General features: G+C 44.8%; 3 protein-coding genes across 46 annotated transcripts; 2 read left to right on the forward strand and 1 right to left on the reverse strand.

The window, feature by feature from the left end:
* Positions 1-289: 289 nt before the first annotated feature.
* Positions 290-1,185, forward strand: LOC125525940 (tyrosine--tRNA ligase 1, cytoplasmic-like). The gene is made up of 2 exons (XM_048690942.1): positions 290-474; positions 648-1,185. Exons 1-2 carry the CDS (start codon positions 290-292, stop codon positions 1,183-1,185), a joined length of 723 nt encoding a protein of 240 aa, XP_048546899.1.
* A 1,657-nt stretch (positions 1,186-2,842) lies between these two features.
* On the forward strand, positions 2,843-4,083 carry LOC125524113 (uncharacterized). The gene has a single exon (XM_048689186.2). The coding sequence runs from the start codon at positions 2,965-2,967 to the stop codon at positions 3,904-3,906; it is 942 nt and encodes a 313-aa protein (XP_048545143.1). The 5' UTR covers positions 2,843-2,964; the 3' UTR covers positions 3,907-4,083.
* A 1,451-nt stretch (positions 4,084-5,534) lies between these two features.
* On the reverse strand, positions 5,535-14,152 carry LOC125521118 (uncharacterized). 44 transcript variants are annotated; one of them, XM_087536538.1, is made up of 10 exons: positions 13,769-14,151; positions 13,412-13,500; positions 12,711-12,999; positions 12,252-12,382; positions 11,320-11,442; positions 10,886-10,950; positions 10,603-10,736; positions 10,339-10,531; positions 8,602-8,702; positions 5,535-7,584 (listed from the first exon to the last, which is right to left on the reverse strand). In XM_087536538.1, exon 10 carries the CDS (start codon positions 6,855-6,857, stop codon positions 6,375-6,377), a length of 483 nt encoding a protein of 160 aa, XP_087392664.1. In that variant the 5' UTR covers positions 6,858-7,584; positions 8,602-8,702; positions 10,339-10,531; positions 10,603-10,736; positions 10,886-10,950; positions 11,320-11,442; positions 12,252-12,382; positions 12,711-12,999; positions 13,412-13,500; positions 13,769-14,151; the 3' UTR covers positions 5,535-6,374. The 44 variants fall into 44 exon arrangements, 43 of the variants coding, with proteins under 43 accessions (XP_087392664.1, XP_087392665.1, XP_087392656.1 ...); XM_087536539.1 differs by lacking the exon at positions 10,886-10,950 and adding an exon at positions 13,132-13,196 and having other exon boundaries at positions 11,320-12,382; positions 12,711-12,780; positions 12,925-12,999; XM_087536530.1 differs by lacking the exon at positions 10,886-10,950 and adding an exon at positions 9,103-9,233 and having other exon boundaries at positions 8,624-8,702; positions 11,320-12,382; positions 13,769-14,152.
* Between the last annotated feature and the right edge of the window lie 2,181 nt (positions 14,153-16,333).

The following is a 16,333-nucleotide window of genomic DNA, read 5'->3' on the forward strand; positions in this document are numbered from 1 at the left end:
CCAAGAGCAGCAGCCGCCACAAAATTACAGCACGGGAACTCCCCCTGCCTGTAGTACCATGCAGAACAATTCCTCCGCTAAGGAGAATGCAGCCGATTCTTGTCTTGAACCTACTGCAAACGATGATACTGCAGAGGTGAATTTTGATCAGAGGTTTGCGATACTGAGCAGCATAGGGGAGTGCACCAACGAGGACGACCTCAGGACGCTGCTGAAGAAGAAAACTACTCCTGTCTGCTACGTCTGGTGCGATCCCTCCCCATCGATGCACATAACCCAGGGCATCACGATGGCGATCAACGTGAACAAGCTGCTCGAAGCCGGCTGCAAGGTCAAGATATTCATGGCGAACTGGTTCGCTCTCACAAGCTACAACGTCAGTCTGAGAAAAGTCATTAACGTCTTCTCGTACAACACCGAGATGTGGAGGACAGCCTGCATGCGCCTCGACGAGGGCCCTATTTGGATCATGGGGTTAGAGTTAGTTTGGGTTAGTTGGAGACTCAAATAACCCAAAAGTATCCAAACAGGGAGGATTAGAGTGGGTTAGTTTCATCTAACCCAACTATCCCGATGGAAAGGTGCTTATTTGGGTTAGTGGGTTAGAAAATAACTCTAACTCTAACTGTGTTAGAGTATCCAAACAGGGCCGAGGTGGAGCTCGTTTGCTCGTCAGACGAGATCAGCCGCGACCTGCGTCGATACTGGCCGCTCGCCTTGAAAGTCGCAAGGAGCACCAATCTGAGCGAGGTGACGGAGTGCATCCTTTCGTCCAAGGACACGAGGCCATACTACGACGAGCCGAAGTCGCTCTTCTCCCACGAGGTCTTCGTCACGTGCATGCACTCCGCCGCCATACTGTCCCGCGACGAGGCGGACGTGTGGCTGCTGGACATCGGCCAGCGCGTGAGCGACAAGGTGACCGAGCTGTACCGTGAGCGGGAAGCGGTGCGCGAGGATCCGCATCGGCCAGTCGTCGCCCTGTTCCACGGCGTGCTGCCCAGCCTGCTCGAGTACCCGGAGAATGAGATGTTCAGGGACCCGAGGTGGGCGATCTATATGGAGGACACGGAGTGGGAGGTCGGCCGGGCGATGCGGAAGGCGTTCCCGCCGGGGACCATGGAAGGCAACCCGTGCTTGGAGTACATCAGGCAGATAATCTTTCCTCTGTTTGGGAGGTTTTAGGTGGAGAGGAAGGAGGAGGACGGTGGTGACAGGGCATTCTTGAGCATGGAGGAGCTTGCCGCTGACTATGAGAGCGGTGCTCTGCAGGCCGCCGACGTGAAGCGGGCGCTTAAGAAGGCCATTAACGCGGGAAGTGGATTTTTCCTAACCAGTTACCCGCACAACCTGTATTCTGGCCCTCCATCTAGGGTCATGTCCAATCAACCTGCCCCACTGCTTTGTCAGCCATGCAGTGTACTTCCCCGTCATATTCACATGCATGCTGCGACTCATTTAACAAAATTACTGAATAACCAAATATGCCACCATTACTTTTAAATAAATTACGTAAATTTAAATTCGTTTATGTGTTCGAGTTTGTCACAACCAGGTCTACAAAACAAGTCTAATATCAATATATTTCAAATTAAATTGTGAGCCCAAGATAAAATTAAATTGTATGTGGCTCAAAAAAGTTTCATAAACATTTCATCAAAGTTCGGCCAAGCTGTTGATAAAGTTCTTTGTTTCCAGATACATTTTCTAGCAAAGTTCTTTCATATTCCTAACAAAGTGCAGACCCATTATTTAGAAAATTCTTCAGCCCTGATTCTGTATTTTGGCACTTTAGAATAAAAATGAAAAGTTCTTCACTGTTTAAAGCAAACGTTTTTTAAAAAAGTGTTTCAAATGTATCCAAGGCTGTACTTGTTTTAAAGGGCTTGGTGTCACGAGTTCAAATATGTAAAAAGTTTTGAAAATGACTTTTTGGTTCTAAAGATATGTACCATCTAATTGTCAAAAGAAAATGAAAAAGATGGGAGTTAGAGGAGAGAGGGAAGCTAATGTAGGCCATGCATGTGTCAGGAAGAGAGAGAGAGAGAATCCACGCACATGCAAGGGCGCGCGTCTGCAATTCTGCATGGACTAGCAACGGCACCGATTTGCGTTGTGCATCTAACTGATTAGGATTCGCCATATTCGATTAACGCGGCGTTGCAGCCCGTCCGTGATCACTTCGGCTTCGCCAGCACTAGCAGCAGGCCCTTGAAACGGCGATAGGTTGCCGTGTCTTTCATTTTGGCTGAGCGCAACCCAGTGTCATGCATGCATGCAACGGATTAGGTGATTTTATTCTTGCGGTGACCGGACGGGAGACAAGCTGTTTATGGCGGGCCGGCGACCCCGGCGAAGGCCGCAACACTCAGCCCCTTCGCCGTACCTTTGCACGCACGCATGGTGTACGCCGTCGTTCCTCCTCCCCTTGGCGTTGACGTCTAGGAGAGCGATTGACCGATTCATTTACTCGTCCATCATAAAGGAAATTAAATATCTTATGTCTCTTCGTGAAAGTTGTATTACTATCATAGCCATTTACTCGTTCATTTTGAGTCTAAATGACACTTGAAAAGACAATTTTGCTCCTCATGTGGTATGTTTTCTCCAAGAAAATTACCTATATGCACTGATTAGCTACCGATGTGGAAACACATAACGGTTTAAGGCTAATCGGAACAAGCTGGAGAGATGGCAGCGAGCGAAAGTAATCCTGAAAGTGATATTGGTGGGGCACCATTGGTTGGAAAAACCAACCAATTGCCTGTTGCTCATGCAACGACTTGCATGCCTTTAATTTTCAAAGTCTTCCATTGACCAGCGAGGCAGTGAACGGTGAACACACACATCATCGCCCAAGTACTACAAATCTACACATCTCCTTCAGGCTTCAGGCCTTGATCCATTCTTCCTACAATTCCTTGAGGCTTCGACCAGATCACAACTCTCCAGTTACCGCCAGCCATGGCTGCCAAGACCACCTCATGCTTCACCTTCCTCAAGGAAGCGCTGGTCCTCCCCACGCGAAACCCCAAGCTCTTCGCCCCCATCCTCATCCTCCTGGCCATCATCGCCTTCCTTGTCCCCGCCGTCAACGTGGTCCTCATCCAGCCGCTCACCGCCGAGATGCTCCGCCACCTCACCGAGATGCAGACCACCGACCCCTCAAGCGCCGAGTTTGCCAGGCTCCTGGAGGAGATACGGCAGGAAGCCAGGGAGCTCGTCCTCATCTCCGTCGGCCTGTTTTTCGTCACCCTGGCGCTGGTCTTCGCCAAGCAGATCCTCGCCTTCTCCGCCGCCTCCACGACCTACTCCGGCGACCGCTACTCGCTCGCCGAGCTCCTCCGAAGGGTGACCAAGTGGGGTAATCTGAGGGGCCCTCTCGTCACCGTGGGCGTGGTCACCGCGCTCCAGCTCACGTTCATGGCGCTCCTGGGCGCCTACCTCTCCACCGTCATGCGCCACGCGGAGGCGCTCTCCGTGCAAGGTGCGCTCTTCGCCCTCGCTTTCCTGGCCTTCATGTACTTCGGGGTGGTGGCTGTGGTGGGCGTCGCCGTGTCGGTGGCCGACGAGGGGTGCCGCGGCGTGCGCGCGCTCCTGCGGGCGTGGCGGCTCATGATGCGGGTGAGCAGGAAGGAGGGCGCCCTGCTGGCGGCGGTGATGCTCCTCCTGTCGACCGTTGTGAGCCCGGTGTACGCGCTGGCGCTCGTGTACGCCAAGAAGAGCATGGCGGTGGGGCTGTGCCTGCTGTTCGGGTATGCTCTCCTGTCTGCTGCGGTGGAGCTGTTCTACATGGCGGCGGCCACGGTGTACTACTATGAGGCCATGGAGAGCAAGGAGGCGATCCTGGCTTTTGATGGCTACTATGCCAAGATACCTTCCGGTGAGGGTGAGGCAAATGTCTGATTGATCGGTCAGCCCCGTATAGTATAATGACTAATGAGTCATACATATACTTGTGGTGCTTCCTAGCTGCGTGATCATTATCATTGTACTACGTACATTTGACTAAGTCAATCCTCGATTATACATACAGATACAGGAGAGTAAAAATACAAGTGCAGGTCAGCAAATTTGCATTCCCTTCTTTGTATGGTCAGCTGCACATATTCAGGTCATGAAATTTGGATTAGTCAGTCAATGCAGTGTGCGGAGCCAGACCCTTGCAAGGCATAGGGCTAACAGGCAGTGGCGGAGCTAGCATTTGACACCAGGATGGTCCACTCCAATTTTTTTTTTTTGATAAGCAATATGACATGTGAAAGTTCTAACTAATTACCAATATCACAAAGAAATAGATCAATATCACAATATGGACTTGCAAAAACACTAAAATCCTCAATTAAATCTCTGTTTTGCATAAAAAAGCCTACATAGTACATACTACATGGACCATAGTACATACCTTGAGAAGTTCAAAAAGACTATGTTTCTGGCTCACGCTTTTGCATTGCCATGAAGGTGTTAATTATATCATCTTCATTCACCTCGGAGAAAGCATCCCTCTCAATGTATGTGACTAGACAATCATCCAAAAGACTATCGCCATCTTATTTCTCAACTTGCTCTTGACTAAACTCATGGCAGAAAAGGGAAGGAACAGATGGGTAGTTTGGTACTCCTTTCCAACTCTGTTTGAAAGCATGCGTAAATTACACGCCTTTCCAACAGTAGCTTAAGCTACTGGCCATTTGAGTGAAGATGCTGTGAGCATGAAACTAAATACACAACCTTATTACAGCCCCTCAATCCAATTAAGACCCATAATACAACATGAATTCTGTTTAATTAAGCATGGCTGGACCTGGACAGTAAGTTCAACATTCAGTTCAATACCTCAAAAGTACAAAACAAAATTAACAGTCTCAGATTTCTGATGCAACCATGAACCAGTGTAAGATGTCTGAATTAGCCTTTTCTTCTCAGTTTAGGATGTTGTGTTGTACCTTGTAACTAGTAATTACTCGGATCAAAAATTATATTACCACACAGGCAATGCACAACACAACAAATAGCAAGCAAACCCTAAATCAAAAATTGGGGAATTTGGGAATGGATGAACGGTACCTCAAATCAGGCCGAGCCGAGTGCCGTAGTGCGGACTGGGTGGCGCCGCCGGCTTGCAGGGGCGCCAGGCGGCCGGGACAGGGCAGGGTCGCGGCCGGGGGCGGTGGCAAGGCTGGCGCCGAGCGCCGGGCAGGGCGAGGGTGCAATGGGGAGGCAGGAGGCCAGGAGCAGAGGAGACTCCTGGGCGGCCAGCGACCGGCGTCCCGCGAGGCCGCGAGGCAGGCAGAGGCCGGGACGGGGGCGGCCGGCGGCTGGGTGTCGGGTAGAGGGCCAGCGCGCTGTATGCCTGTATGTGCATGGTGCCTGGGGTTTGGCTGAGAGCGAGAGCGTTGGTTGTTTTGGGTCAAAGTGTTGTTGGGCCGTTTTTTTCCTTCTCTGGCCCATCTATATAGGTATAGGCCGGGTCAAAATCCCAGGGTGGGCCGCGGCCCACCCTGGCCACCCTGTAGCTCCGCCACTGCTAACAGGGGATGAGAAAAGTAAGAGAATGGTGAAGATACATGTTTAAAACATTTTTGGTTCACGAACAAAAGTTGCACCCATCGCGGAATAGCACCAGCAGTCCAGCACACAACCGGCGGCTAATTTTGGTGTTTTGACCCTTTTACGAAAGTTGAGCCAATCTAACCGTAGTTCAAATCTGACCATTTTCCTGAAAAAAACTAACAAAGGGGAGCTGGACTTGCGGTGAGAAGGGCTCAATCGACCACATACCATATTCATATGGGAAGTCTTGTGGTTCCAACACGCGTGGCTCCACGCCAATTCGATCAACAAAGACAAGCTCCAAAATGGTGTCGAGCAACGACCACGTCAGAGAACTCGAGGGAGAAGAGGAGACAAAGAGATGGATGGATTTTGAGGATTTGCAGGATCGGTGGATGAATAGCGTTACTATGGATTGATTTCATAAAATGCCATGATGCGCTCTGAGGACCAGAAATTAAAAAAAATACCCACTTAAGAGGGTTTTATGCAAACATACGACGGCGGGGTTGACGTGGCCACGTTTAGATTGATTTGTATGTAAATGAAATATTATTAGAGTTGATGTACCACTCTGATGGGGTTTTCAAGTTTGTGTACGGGTTTGTTATCGTCGTGGTGGCAGTTGTGGCGTTGTCGTGGTGAAGTCATGATAGATGCCATGAGATGGCTAAAAGTGAGGGGTTGCGTGAGGACGCCGAGGGGTTCTGAAGGCGAGGTCAATACGCGCGAGAGCGAGACTCAAGACGTATCCATGTTCGGAGCCCTCCGGGGGAGGTAACACCCCTAGTCCTGCCAAAATGGTATGATATGCACAAGAGCTACAATGGTGCTCCTAGATCTGTTCTGTGGAGGAGGAGTAAGGAGCTACAATGGTCCTTGAGGTCTCCCCACTTGGTCACCCTACGGAGGAGCTCGGCGAGGGAGTGGCGGTCGCCGGAGTAGGTCGTGGAGGCTGCGGAGAAGGCGAGGATCTGCTTGGCGAAGACGAGCGCCCGGGTGATGACCGTGAGGGCGACGACGATGAGGATGAGCTCCCTGGTTTCCTGCCATACCTCCTCCAGGAGCCGGGCGAATGCGGAGCTAGAGGGGTCGTTGGTCTGCATCTCGGTGAGGTGGCGGAGCATCTCAGCGGTGAGCGACTGGATGAAGACCACATTGACTGCGGGGATGAGGAAGGCTATGGCGGCCAGGAGGATGAGGATGGGGGCGAAAAGCTTGGGGTTTCGCGTGGGGAGGACCAGCGCTTCCTTGAGGAAGGTGAAGCATGAGGTGGTCTTGGTAGAGATGGTCTTGGTAGCCATGGCTGAAGCCTGAAGGAGGTGGGGAAGAATGGATCAAGGGATGGAGCCTGAAGAAGATGTGTAGATTTGTACTTAGGCGATGATGTGTGTGTTAAGTGTTCACCAAAAATGCTAAACGTATGGGTTGTTACATGAGCTTTACGGGGACCCTTTCCTCTAATTCGCTCCGCGTCCTCCCGCCCCCTCCCTCCCCTTAATACAATGATAATTTGCCAGCTTAAACCTGCTCCGTAAAAGCCCGTAAGGGCTGTCGTTGTAGGATTACCGAGTGTTCACTGCCTTGTTGGTCAACTAGTGACTGAGGCACCACCTGGTGGCGCCTCTTGAGGCAAAATTATGCGCACTAATCAAGCTTTTATATTTGTTAATGTCTTTGCATGACAACATGTATAATTCAGCAAAAAAAAGAGGTAGACCAGATGGGCGTAGTGGTTCGAATATAAGACACGGTAAAAACTGCAGGAGACAAGTGTTCATTCATAAAGCAAAGCAAGCGTAGTAGTTTCATAGATACTAACAGGTCTATTTAACAGAGAAGATTGTGAAGCAAAACAAGAATTGTAAAACGGCAAGACATTTCAATTCCCACATTCAATTGACAGCGACCGACCAACTACCCATTGCAGTTTAGTAACTTGAGGGGAAATAAGATTTATTTTAGCCACAGAGAGACATTTGCTTGGAAGTTCCGACACGTTCGGTAATCACCCATTGACTGCTTCCCAACCTGAAGCAAGAAAGAGAAGTACGACGAGTTTAGATAAGATGTTCACCATTATGAGTTTGATTTTGGATGAGATAAAATACACAGAAATCCACATCATAAAACAAAACAATTCCAGGCAACAGAAAAAACTGACATGCATTGTAATTTTCCCTGCATAAATAAAAGAACTATCCGAGCGTTGACCCGAAGTTCTGTACTGAAGCAGGTAGTCTAAAAATTTCAAGGTTATTTCCTGTAACATCATCAATTTCTGGGTACAAGTGCAGAACTGGAGAAGGAAAATAAGTGAAAATGAAGCAGATCTACTACTTCATTTATAAGTTTAAATAGTAGTATGCATCATACCATTTCTATTTTCTAATAGCATTTAGACCTTACCCAAAATTGCATATTTGGTTATTACCTTATTTGGTACAATCTAGATGGCAGGAAAACAATTATAAGACTACAGTATATGCACATTTTAGTTTTATTCATGAACACAGGTGAAATGCGTAACAATAACGTATGGTTTTCCTTCAACAACTGATCTGGCAGTAACTCCTTCAGCTGCATACCACTGATCCATGTTTTGGGATCCTTATAGGAAAGAACTGATGGGGTGGGAGATATACCACGCCGTTGAAGGTACCAGCATAATATGTGCAAACTAAACATAGATGATGTTTATGATACAACAAATAAAAGACATAGATAAGCCCTTGCATGCTGGGTTGTGGTAGAGACATCATATATTGCTGAAACCAGCAATCATATATTTAGAAAATACACAACTTTGTGAAAACAGAGAGAAACGATTGCAGAACTGGAACTCCTAATGCAGAGAAGGAAACTGCAAGAAACTGTCACTGACTCACTGCCCTTTCAGCAAGACAGTTAACTCACCTATGAAATAGTACAAAGAAACCACATAGAGAAGGAAAGTAACAGAGCTATAACTGCATGGACATACTAATAGATTGATATCACTAAGATAAGAAATTCTTGCATACATCAAGATTAATGTAGACGAGAAACCTGATATGAGAGCCAAGCTCACCACTGCCCAATCCCACACCTCTAAAAAAGCACCAAAATTAGGATGACGGGCAGAAGTGTGATATGTGTCGTCTTAGATCCTGCAAATACTAAATGCGTTGTGAGGGGCTGAAATTTAACCTGGACACATAGGTCGAAGACATCGTCAAAACAACCAGTCAAAAACTTAGAAGCAATAAACTACAACGTTAGATACACTCACGGGCTAGAACAATACAAAGAGAAATTATCTCAGCATGCCTTAAATGTCCATCATCTATTTAAAAGCAACAGACCAGAAGATTAAATACTCACACAGTAAGAATGATACAAAAAATGCTCCAAGAGATCTCACGTGCCCCCAATGATTTTCATAAAAAAAACAGAAAGACTAATCTTAGAAAATTGCTCATGGATTAACATAGGCACTAATGACAGGCTGCCAAATGTAAGGCAGTGTTGTCAATACAGAGTTTCCGCAAAAGAAAGCAAGGAGAAGACCTGATTAGCAGCAACACGTGATTCCACCGGATGACATTATTGTAGGTGTGGTTGCTTAATTAATGGTGATTATCCTGAATATTGACCCAAGAGCGTAACCACTGGTCTTGGATAACAAAGTCAGTGTTTCTCTGGATAATGGGAGAATAAATCAATGACACATGAAGTGACAAGAAAGGATAAGAACCACCGTTTTTTGGATACTAAAAGAATCCTAAATTTACTGTTATTAGTATATCATTCTGTCAGCCAAGTACGTACTGCGATCATTTGATTTTTACTATTCCATTGATGCAAAATCCCTTTTTCCACTTAACGATGGTGCCTGACGATATCAAGGTTTGGTGTAATACGAAAGGAAAGGTGAAACCCAGTTCCCTATGCCTGCCCACAGGCAAGTGGAAATCATCTCCTTCAGTCTCAACAAATCTTTCCAACTCAGCCACAATGAAATCAAATAGTTCATGTATTTGTGCTTCTGAAAGTTGGTAAACCATGTAAAAAATAAACAAGAAATCTAATAGAAGGGACTTAGCAGAGCAATCAAATGCACTAACAGTGGAAGTCACAACCATTAGATAAACTGGAATGGGAACCTCTTCATATTGTTGGACAACTCGTTTCTTACTATTAGTGATGGAGCTAAATATCTGCTTGTTGACTCGTTAGCAGGAATGTGGTAATAAATTAAAAAACAAATAGCGATTACTCTGTGTATGAGCGTATAAATAGTATACTCATAGAAATATTGGTGAGGCACAATTTAATCGCAGAGCAATTCACTGAATAACTGCGTGCAGGTATTATTCGTGTGGATCTTACTATTAGTAATGGAAATAAATGTCTGATGGTTGGGGTGCTTAACATGCCTGTGGTAATAAACAAAGGAAATAAGTAGTGAGCCGTTTCATTCATGTGGGACGAAACAAAATAAAGATTGCACCATAGTTTGATAGTGAAAAAGCATTGTCCATGTGTCCACATTAGTATTGAACAATATATCAAATATATTCTGTTCTAAAATGAGAATAGAAGACTCTCTTGTGGAATCTTAAGGGAAACTTTATTCAATGCATAGACGTTCAGGTACCACTTGAAACCCAACAGAGTTTTTTTATCCCCATGAACACTACGCCTTAAGGGCACATATATTTGAAGCAGTGTTGTACGGGGCCCCAACCTAGATAGAGCAAGACTGCAAAACAAGGAGATTCAGAGTGGATTGATGGAGCTTACCAGGCAGTCCGCACGCCGCCTTGAGCATGCAGCTGCGGCGGCCCTACGCGCAGTCGCAGTCCGCATCAGCCTGAGCGCACGGGCACAGACAGGCGCGCCGCGCGCGGGCCATTAGCCACGCTATTATCTAGTGTCAGGGATAGAGATGGCGCCGCTGGTTGCCGGCCCGTCGCACACCTGTTTGCTGTGAAACCTGCCACCGAATCACTCGATCAAACACAAGAGTGGTGGAGGGGAAGGGTGATCGGGGTAGTGCGTGCGTACCAAAAAACTCGATGACGATGGCGGCGGAGCCATGAGCGTGATGATGTCCTCAGATGTCGTCCTCGACGCCATCTCTCCTCGGCATCGCGCTCACCTCAGGGAACCCATGGAGATGAGCTGGAAATCAATCTTAGCTGCACACACAAATTTCTATTTGGTGGAAGATCTTGTATGGTGACTATTGTTCTATTTACGAAATAATATTTTCTTCAGAAAGAAAAACATCTTTCATCAAACAAAAATGAAAAGGTAAAACATGCTAAACACTACAATAAAATATTACCTCGCATCAAATAAAACAATTAAACAAGACACCAAAATTGATTTTGCAGAGTCCTATTGTTGGGACTGTTTGATAGTGAAAAAGCAGAGTCAGTGTATCTACATTGCTATTGAACGGCACATCAAATATATTCAGTTCTAAAAAGGAGAATAGAAGGCTCTCTTGTGAAATCTAGTAGGAGAAAGTTTTAGTCAAATCTTGTGTAGACGTTCAGGTACCACTTGAAATCAACTCAGTTTTCTATCCCCATGGACACCAAGCCTTAAGGGCACATATATTTTAGGCATCGGGGCAGCCGATCACTGTAACACATCAATTCAGAAGAATAAAATTCACTGGCAGTGGGTTAGACGCAACCCTGCATAGCGAACCCCAAACTGGACAGAGCAAGATTGCAAGAACAAACAGATTCAGAGTGGATTCATAGAGCTTACCGGGCAGTCCACACGCAGGCTTGAGCAACCAGCTGATGTGGCCCTACGCAAGCAGTCCGCACCGGTCGGGGCACACGGGCACTGATGGGCGTGCCGCCCAGCGCTGTCCGCCGCCGCTGTCAACTGAGAGCATCTTTTGCAAATCAACCACCAGATGAGTAGGAATATTAGAAAAGGCTTCACTTGTTAAATATGTCAATGAATTCATATACTGCAATTACAGGGGGACATGTCAGTATGTTTTCTGCATATGCAGCTGTAGCATATGTCAAAGGTAGAGCGAAGTCCAGATTAAATACATTATATTTTGACAAAGCATGTGCCAGATTAAAACAGATACCATTTTCACATTATTATGGCAATCCAAAACTAAATATGTCACAGGAAAAGCCTACTTTAGAATCACCACTAGGGACCAGTTCTGGTGCAGCATAGTTCAGATGGTTGAAGAGGTAAAGCTGTGTCTTCAACATCGTAATCTAAAGAGTAACCAAGCATATAAAAATCCTACTTTTGCTAATCACAATGACGGCATTAGCAAAAAAATAGCAAGTGGGCAAAGAATATACAATCTGTAAATCCCTGTTTAGACAGTTCAAACTGAACTTGGACTTGGAGGAAACTGAGAGAACAAACCTTTTCTTGATGAAGAAATAAAAGACACTAATTTGAGTGGTAGTTCTGCCATGTAGATACAAAACGGATTCAAATCCTGCTATACGTACAAATACATGCAGTGTTTGTGTACCAAAAAAGATCTAAAGATAGCTAACTAACCCTTGTTTGGAGATGATACAGAGCAGAATTATTAGCCAAACAACACAAAAAAAACTATAAAGAAATATAGATGCAGGCCACCAAGCTAATCTGCATCCATTGCCAGAAAAAGTAAGGCTAAAAACTCACATCAAAAAATTGGAAGAGAGGCTAACCATGGCTGAAACCTATTGATCAGCTTTTTCCTTTGCTCTGAGTCTGAAACATTGTGCTACCTGGAACCGACACGGCACACAAATCACATATATCCACCCTTAACCAGTATGTATGTCACCAGCCTACAGCCCTACAAACCAATCACATACAATATAAATTCCAAATCTTTTTAGTAATGGTATGATGCAGTTTGAACACGAAGATTACATTCTAAAGTACAGGCGAACAACTCAATATCTAAACTTTTTTTGAAAAAAAATTCCCTCTATTTCTCTGTCTCTTTCACTAACAACAAATCCCTAATCAACATACAAAGCTGAATATCTCAAACATTCACATCCTAATTGCATAAATAAATGTTTAATTTGTGCACAACAAATCGCACATACTTGTTGAATCAATGTGACCTATCTGCGTCGCATAGAAGGGGGGAAATAGGATTGATTTGTCAAAGGTACCATGCTCACTTTCGTCCTCCTCATGACGATGCGACGCCGTGGGAGACGGTCACCTCCTTCCTGGATCTCCCTGTCAAGGGGTAGAAAGAAACCAGCATACAGGAATTAAGACAATGTGAATCGACATCCTGAGCTACGAAAATCAAATATTGTAACATAACTGGAATAACCAAGCAAGAAATATTTAAATTCTCATTTAAATCAGGCCAACAACCACAGCTATATTTTTCATGCATTTTGGTATGATTGAAGAAAACGCTCATCGTAGTATAAGATCCCTTCCGGCCTCCTGCTCCAACAAAACACACATTGTAATTAAAACAGCAACAACTTCAGCAAAGCAACGTAGAAATGAATATATAGGCCAGTAAGTACAAAAAATAACCAAATACAAGGATCTTAGTCATTTTTCTACATGCACCAGAATGTGGTGACCTTGGTCTCCATGATCCTTGACATCACAACCATGGAGATAGAAACAATCAGCTACTCGACAAAATGACGGCAGTGGTCCGACGTTGAGAAAGAGAGGAGGGTCAGCAACACATGCCTTCTTAAATTTGATCAAGGTTTGATCGGTACAATATAACATAGATCATGAATAGAATCTAAATAGGCAACCAGTAGCATGTGGGACAGAAATAACTATGTGGCACATGACAGCTAGAGCAGCAAAGAAGAAACATGGCTTATTTGCTTACCTATTTTGAATTACTTTCAGCTCAAATCTGTAAGAACACAACTTCTTTAACCCCCTGAGACACCCTTGTAATCGACGACCACATGAGTCCTGCCATGATGCCATTAATTAGATTATACCATGACCTGTTGTAACACATAGGGGAAACAATATTCATACTTGAACATGACTGAGAGACTGAAGAGGGATTAGTTAAAATAACAATCTAACCCAGTGGCTATTTTAGGCATGGGCACAACAACCTGCATTTCATCAAACAGGTATGTGCATTTAATTCATTTTTCTTGTCCTGACCTCCAAATCGAATCGAATCGAATCCAACAGACACACATAGACACAGAAGAGAAGGGGAGGGCACCTTGTCCATGGCTGCATCACTAGGCCCAGAGCATCTTGTCCATAGTGTCCTCAAGACGAACCAGGGTTATGAGCGTGCCGGATCTGAGCCTGCGTTGGATCTGGGCCTGCTGCTCAATTTGGGGCAGGGGGGAGGGGAGGAGGTCGTCGATGGTGAGGGAAGGTAAAGGAAGGATAGAAGGGGTGGGAGCATCAGCCGTGGGGGAGGTCGCCGGTGGCGGCAGCTGCTGTGGGGAGGTCGCCGGTGGCAGCGACGGCGGAAGACGAGGGGAGGGAGAGGAATCGAGGGATGGGGAACGGCGGCTCGGTCGGTCGCGCACGCGTTCACGCCAACCAGGGACCTCCGATGCCCCACACGCGATTGGCCAGCCCAAAGATATCTCCGGATTGGTCGCTACTCTCTCCGGTCCTTTTTACTCTGCATGTTGGTTTTGCCGAAAATTAAACTTTGCTAAGTTTGACCAAATTTATATTAAAAATTATTAGTATCTATAATATCTAATAAATATAATATGAAAATATATTTCAAGATGAATCTAATGATATTGGTGTTGTTATGTGAATGTTTATAATTTTTTATATAAATTTGGTCAAAGTTGGATGAGATTGACTTCGAATAAACCTAATATGCAGAGTAAAAAGGACCGGAGGAAGTGCGTCTGTGATGACGTGGCTAGCGCGGGTGTTCGCCCTTGATGCGCAGCTGAATGTTTTGGATGGAAGATGTCAGCGCATGGCCAACAGGCAATTGGTTGGATTTTCCACATATGGTTCCCCACCAACATCACTTTCAGGATTACCTTGCATGCCATCTCTCCTGCTTCTGATTAGCCTTATTAAACCGTTATGTGTTTCGGTAGCTAATTCGTATGCATGCATGCATGCATGCACCAAAGAGAGAGACCGTAAGGATGACATTATCAAGAATTGTGGCGATTAGAAAGTTCAAAATAGTTTAACTCTCAAACCATATGGGTATGGTTTATTTTGCGAGAACTATATGAGTATGTTTGACAAAAGAAAAATCACCTGATGACTTACGAAATTCTCGATGTATTAATACCAAGATTGCCTGTGTTAACGTGTTGCAATATAGGTTGATGGCTAGGAGAGGTAATAAACAATTCTGTTATGAAAACATAAGTAAATTGACGGGTGGTAAGGAGTTTCAAATTTGAACTAAAACACGACACTTATTTTGAAACAGATGGAGTATATTGTTATCTCGGAAAGTTAGGTTTATATCCGGTGGTATCATCTGTTTGGGACCCTGTTATGTGTGGAGTTAATATTCTACATGTATTCTAAGTTCTAACACACACCTACCAATTGTTCAAACTCGATGGATATATGACAATTAGGACGATTTGCCCTCTAGACGCGTCCAACCTTCAAAACTCATTCCTCATAAAAATTTGCACGCAGTTAGAATACACAAATAATCTTACTTACTAAAAGTATTCAGATTTTGACAACTACCCGGATACACGAGAACCAAGGAGAAAATGGGTTTGACATTTCGTTTAGAAATTTATTAATACCTGATCAAGATTCACAAATTTGACAAAATTTACAAAATTTCAAAGAAAATTTTTAATATCTCCAGACAAACTTAAATCTGGTGCTCAAATTTATTACATGTTACAATAATTAGAACACTTTGGTATTGAACCTGATGTGGGTGGACTAGTTTATTGCATCGTTTCAGGTCTTACGACAATAAATAAAAGACGACCCATGATTAACTTATGCATCACCAAAGTTTTGGTTACCGCATGGTAAATGGTAAATCTGGTTATGTCCCGACAACCGCAAATCTCTGCATGCCACGAGAAATTGCAAACCGAATAAAAAATCCTAAAATTGTGCATATAAATGAATTTGGACTAAATTTTGTTTGGATTTCAAGTTCATTAAGAAAAATTGTCCAGTAACTACCTGGTATTTTTTGGAAACCGGAAATATCGATGACCCACGAGATTCTTTTGCATCTGGAATGCAACACATTGTCTGTCACAATTTCTATTACTAGACATCCGTCCAAGATCTGATGTAGAAAGGCCACACTTTCTTCTCCAAGTGTCCGCGCTGCTCACTCTTGAGATGCCTCGTGGTCAAAGTACATTTAGGAACCCACACACTTCGCCCAACATGTACTTGACATGGTCCCTCATGGTCAAACTCTTGATATTGTTTTATGAAAACATAAGTGAATTGACAGGTGGTAATGAATTTCAAATTTAAACTAAAACATGACACTTATTTTGAAACAGATGGAGTATATTGTTATCTCGGAAAGTTAGGTTTATATCTGGTGGTATCATCAGTTTGGGCCCCTGTTATGTGTGGAGTTAATAATTCTACATGTATTCTACCGCACACATACCAATTCTTCGAGTTTAAATGTAGTAGATGGAGTCCGTAAAAGTCCATCCTTTTGTTCCAGCCTGTAGTATTATCGAATTTATAATCACCAAAGTTTTGGTTATCGGGCCGTAAATTTGGTTATGTGTAGGCGGCGGAGGAGGAGGAGGCGGAGCCGGCTACGGGCTTTGCCATGGCAGGC

Source organism: Triticum urartu, chromosome 7A (assembly GCF_056163025.1).
Source record: "Triticum urartu cultivar PI428250 chromosome 7A, HENAU_Tu73, whole genome shotgun sequence".
Classification (NCBI taxonomy): domain Eukaryota; kingdom Viridiplantae; phylum Streptophyta; class Magnoliopsida; order Poales; family Poaceae; genus Triticum; species Triticum urartu.

Bases quoted from the DNA above. Each gene is read 5' to 3' on its own strand.
- LOC125525940 (XM_048690942.1), top strand. From the start codon at position 290: ATGGCGATCAACGTGAACAAGCTGCTCGAAGCCGGCTGCAAGGTCAAG. The intron at 475-647 runs GTTAGAGTTAGT...GTATCCAAACAG, and splicing joins GGCCCTATTTGGATCATGGG to GGCCGAGGTGGAGCTCGTTT.
- LOC125521118 (XM_087536525.1), bottom strand. From the start codon at position 6,857: ATGGCTACCAAGACCATCTCTACCAAGACCACCTCATGCTTCACCTTC.
- LOC125524113 (XM_048689186.2), top strand. From the start codon at position 2,965: ATGGCTGCCAAGACCACCTCATGCTTCACCTTCCTCAAGGAAGCGCTG.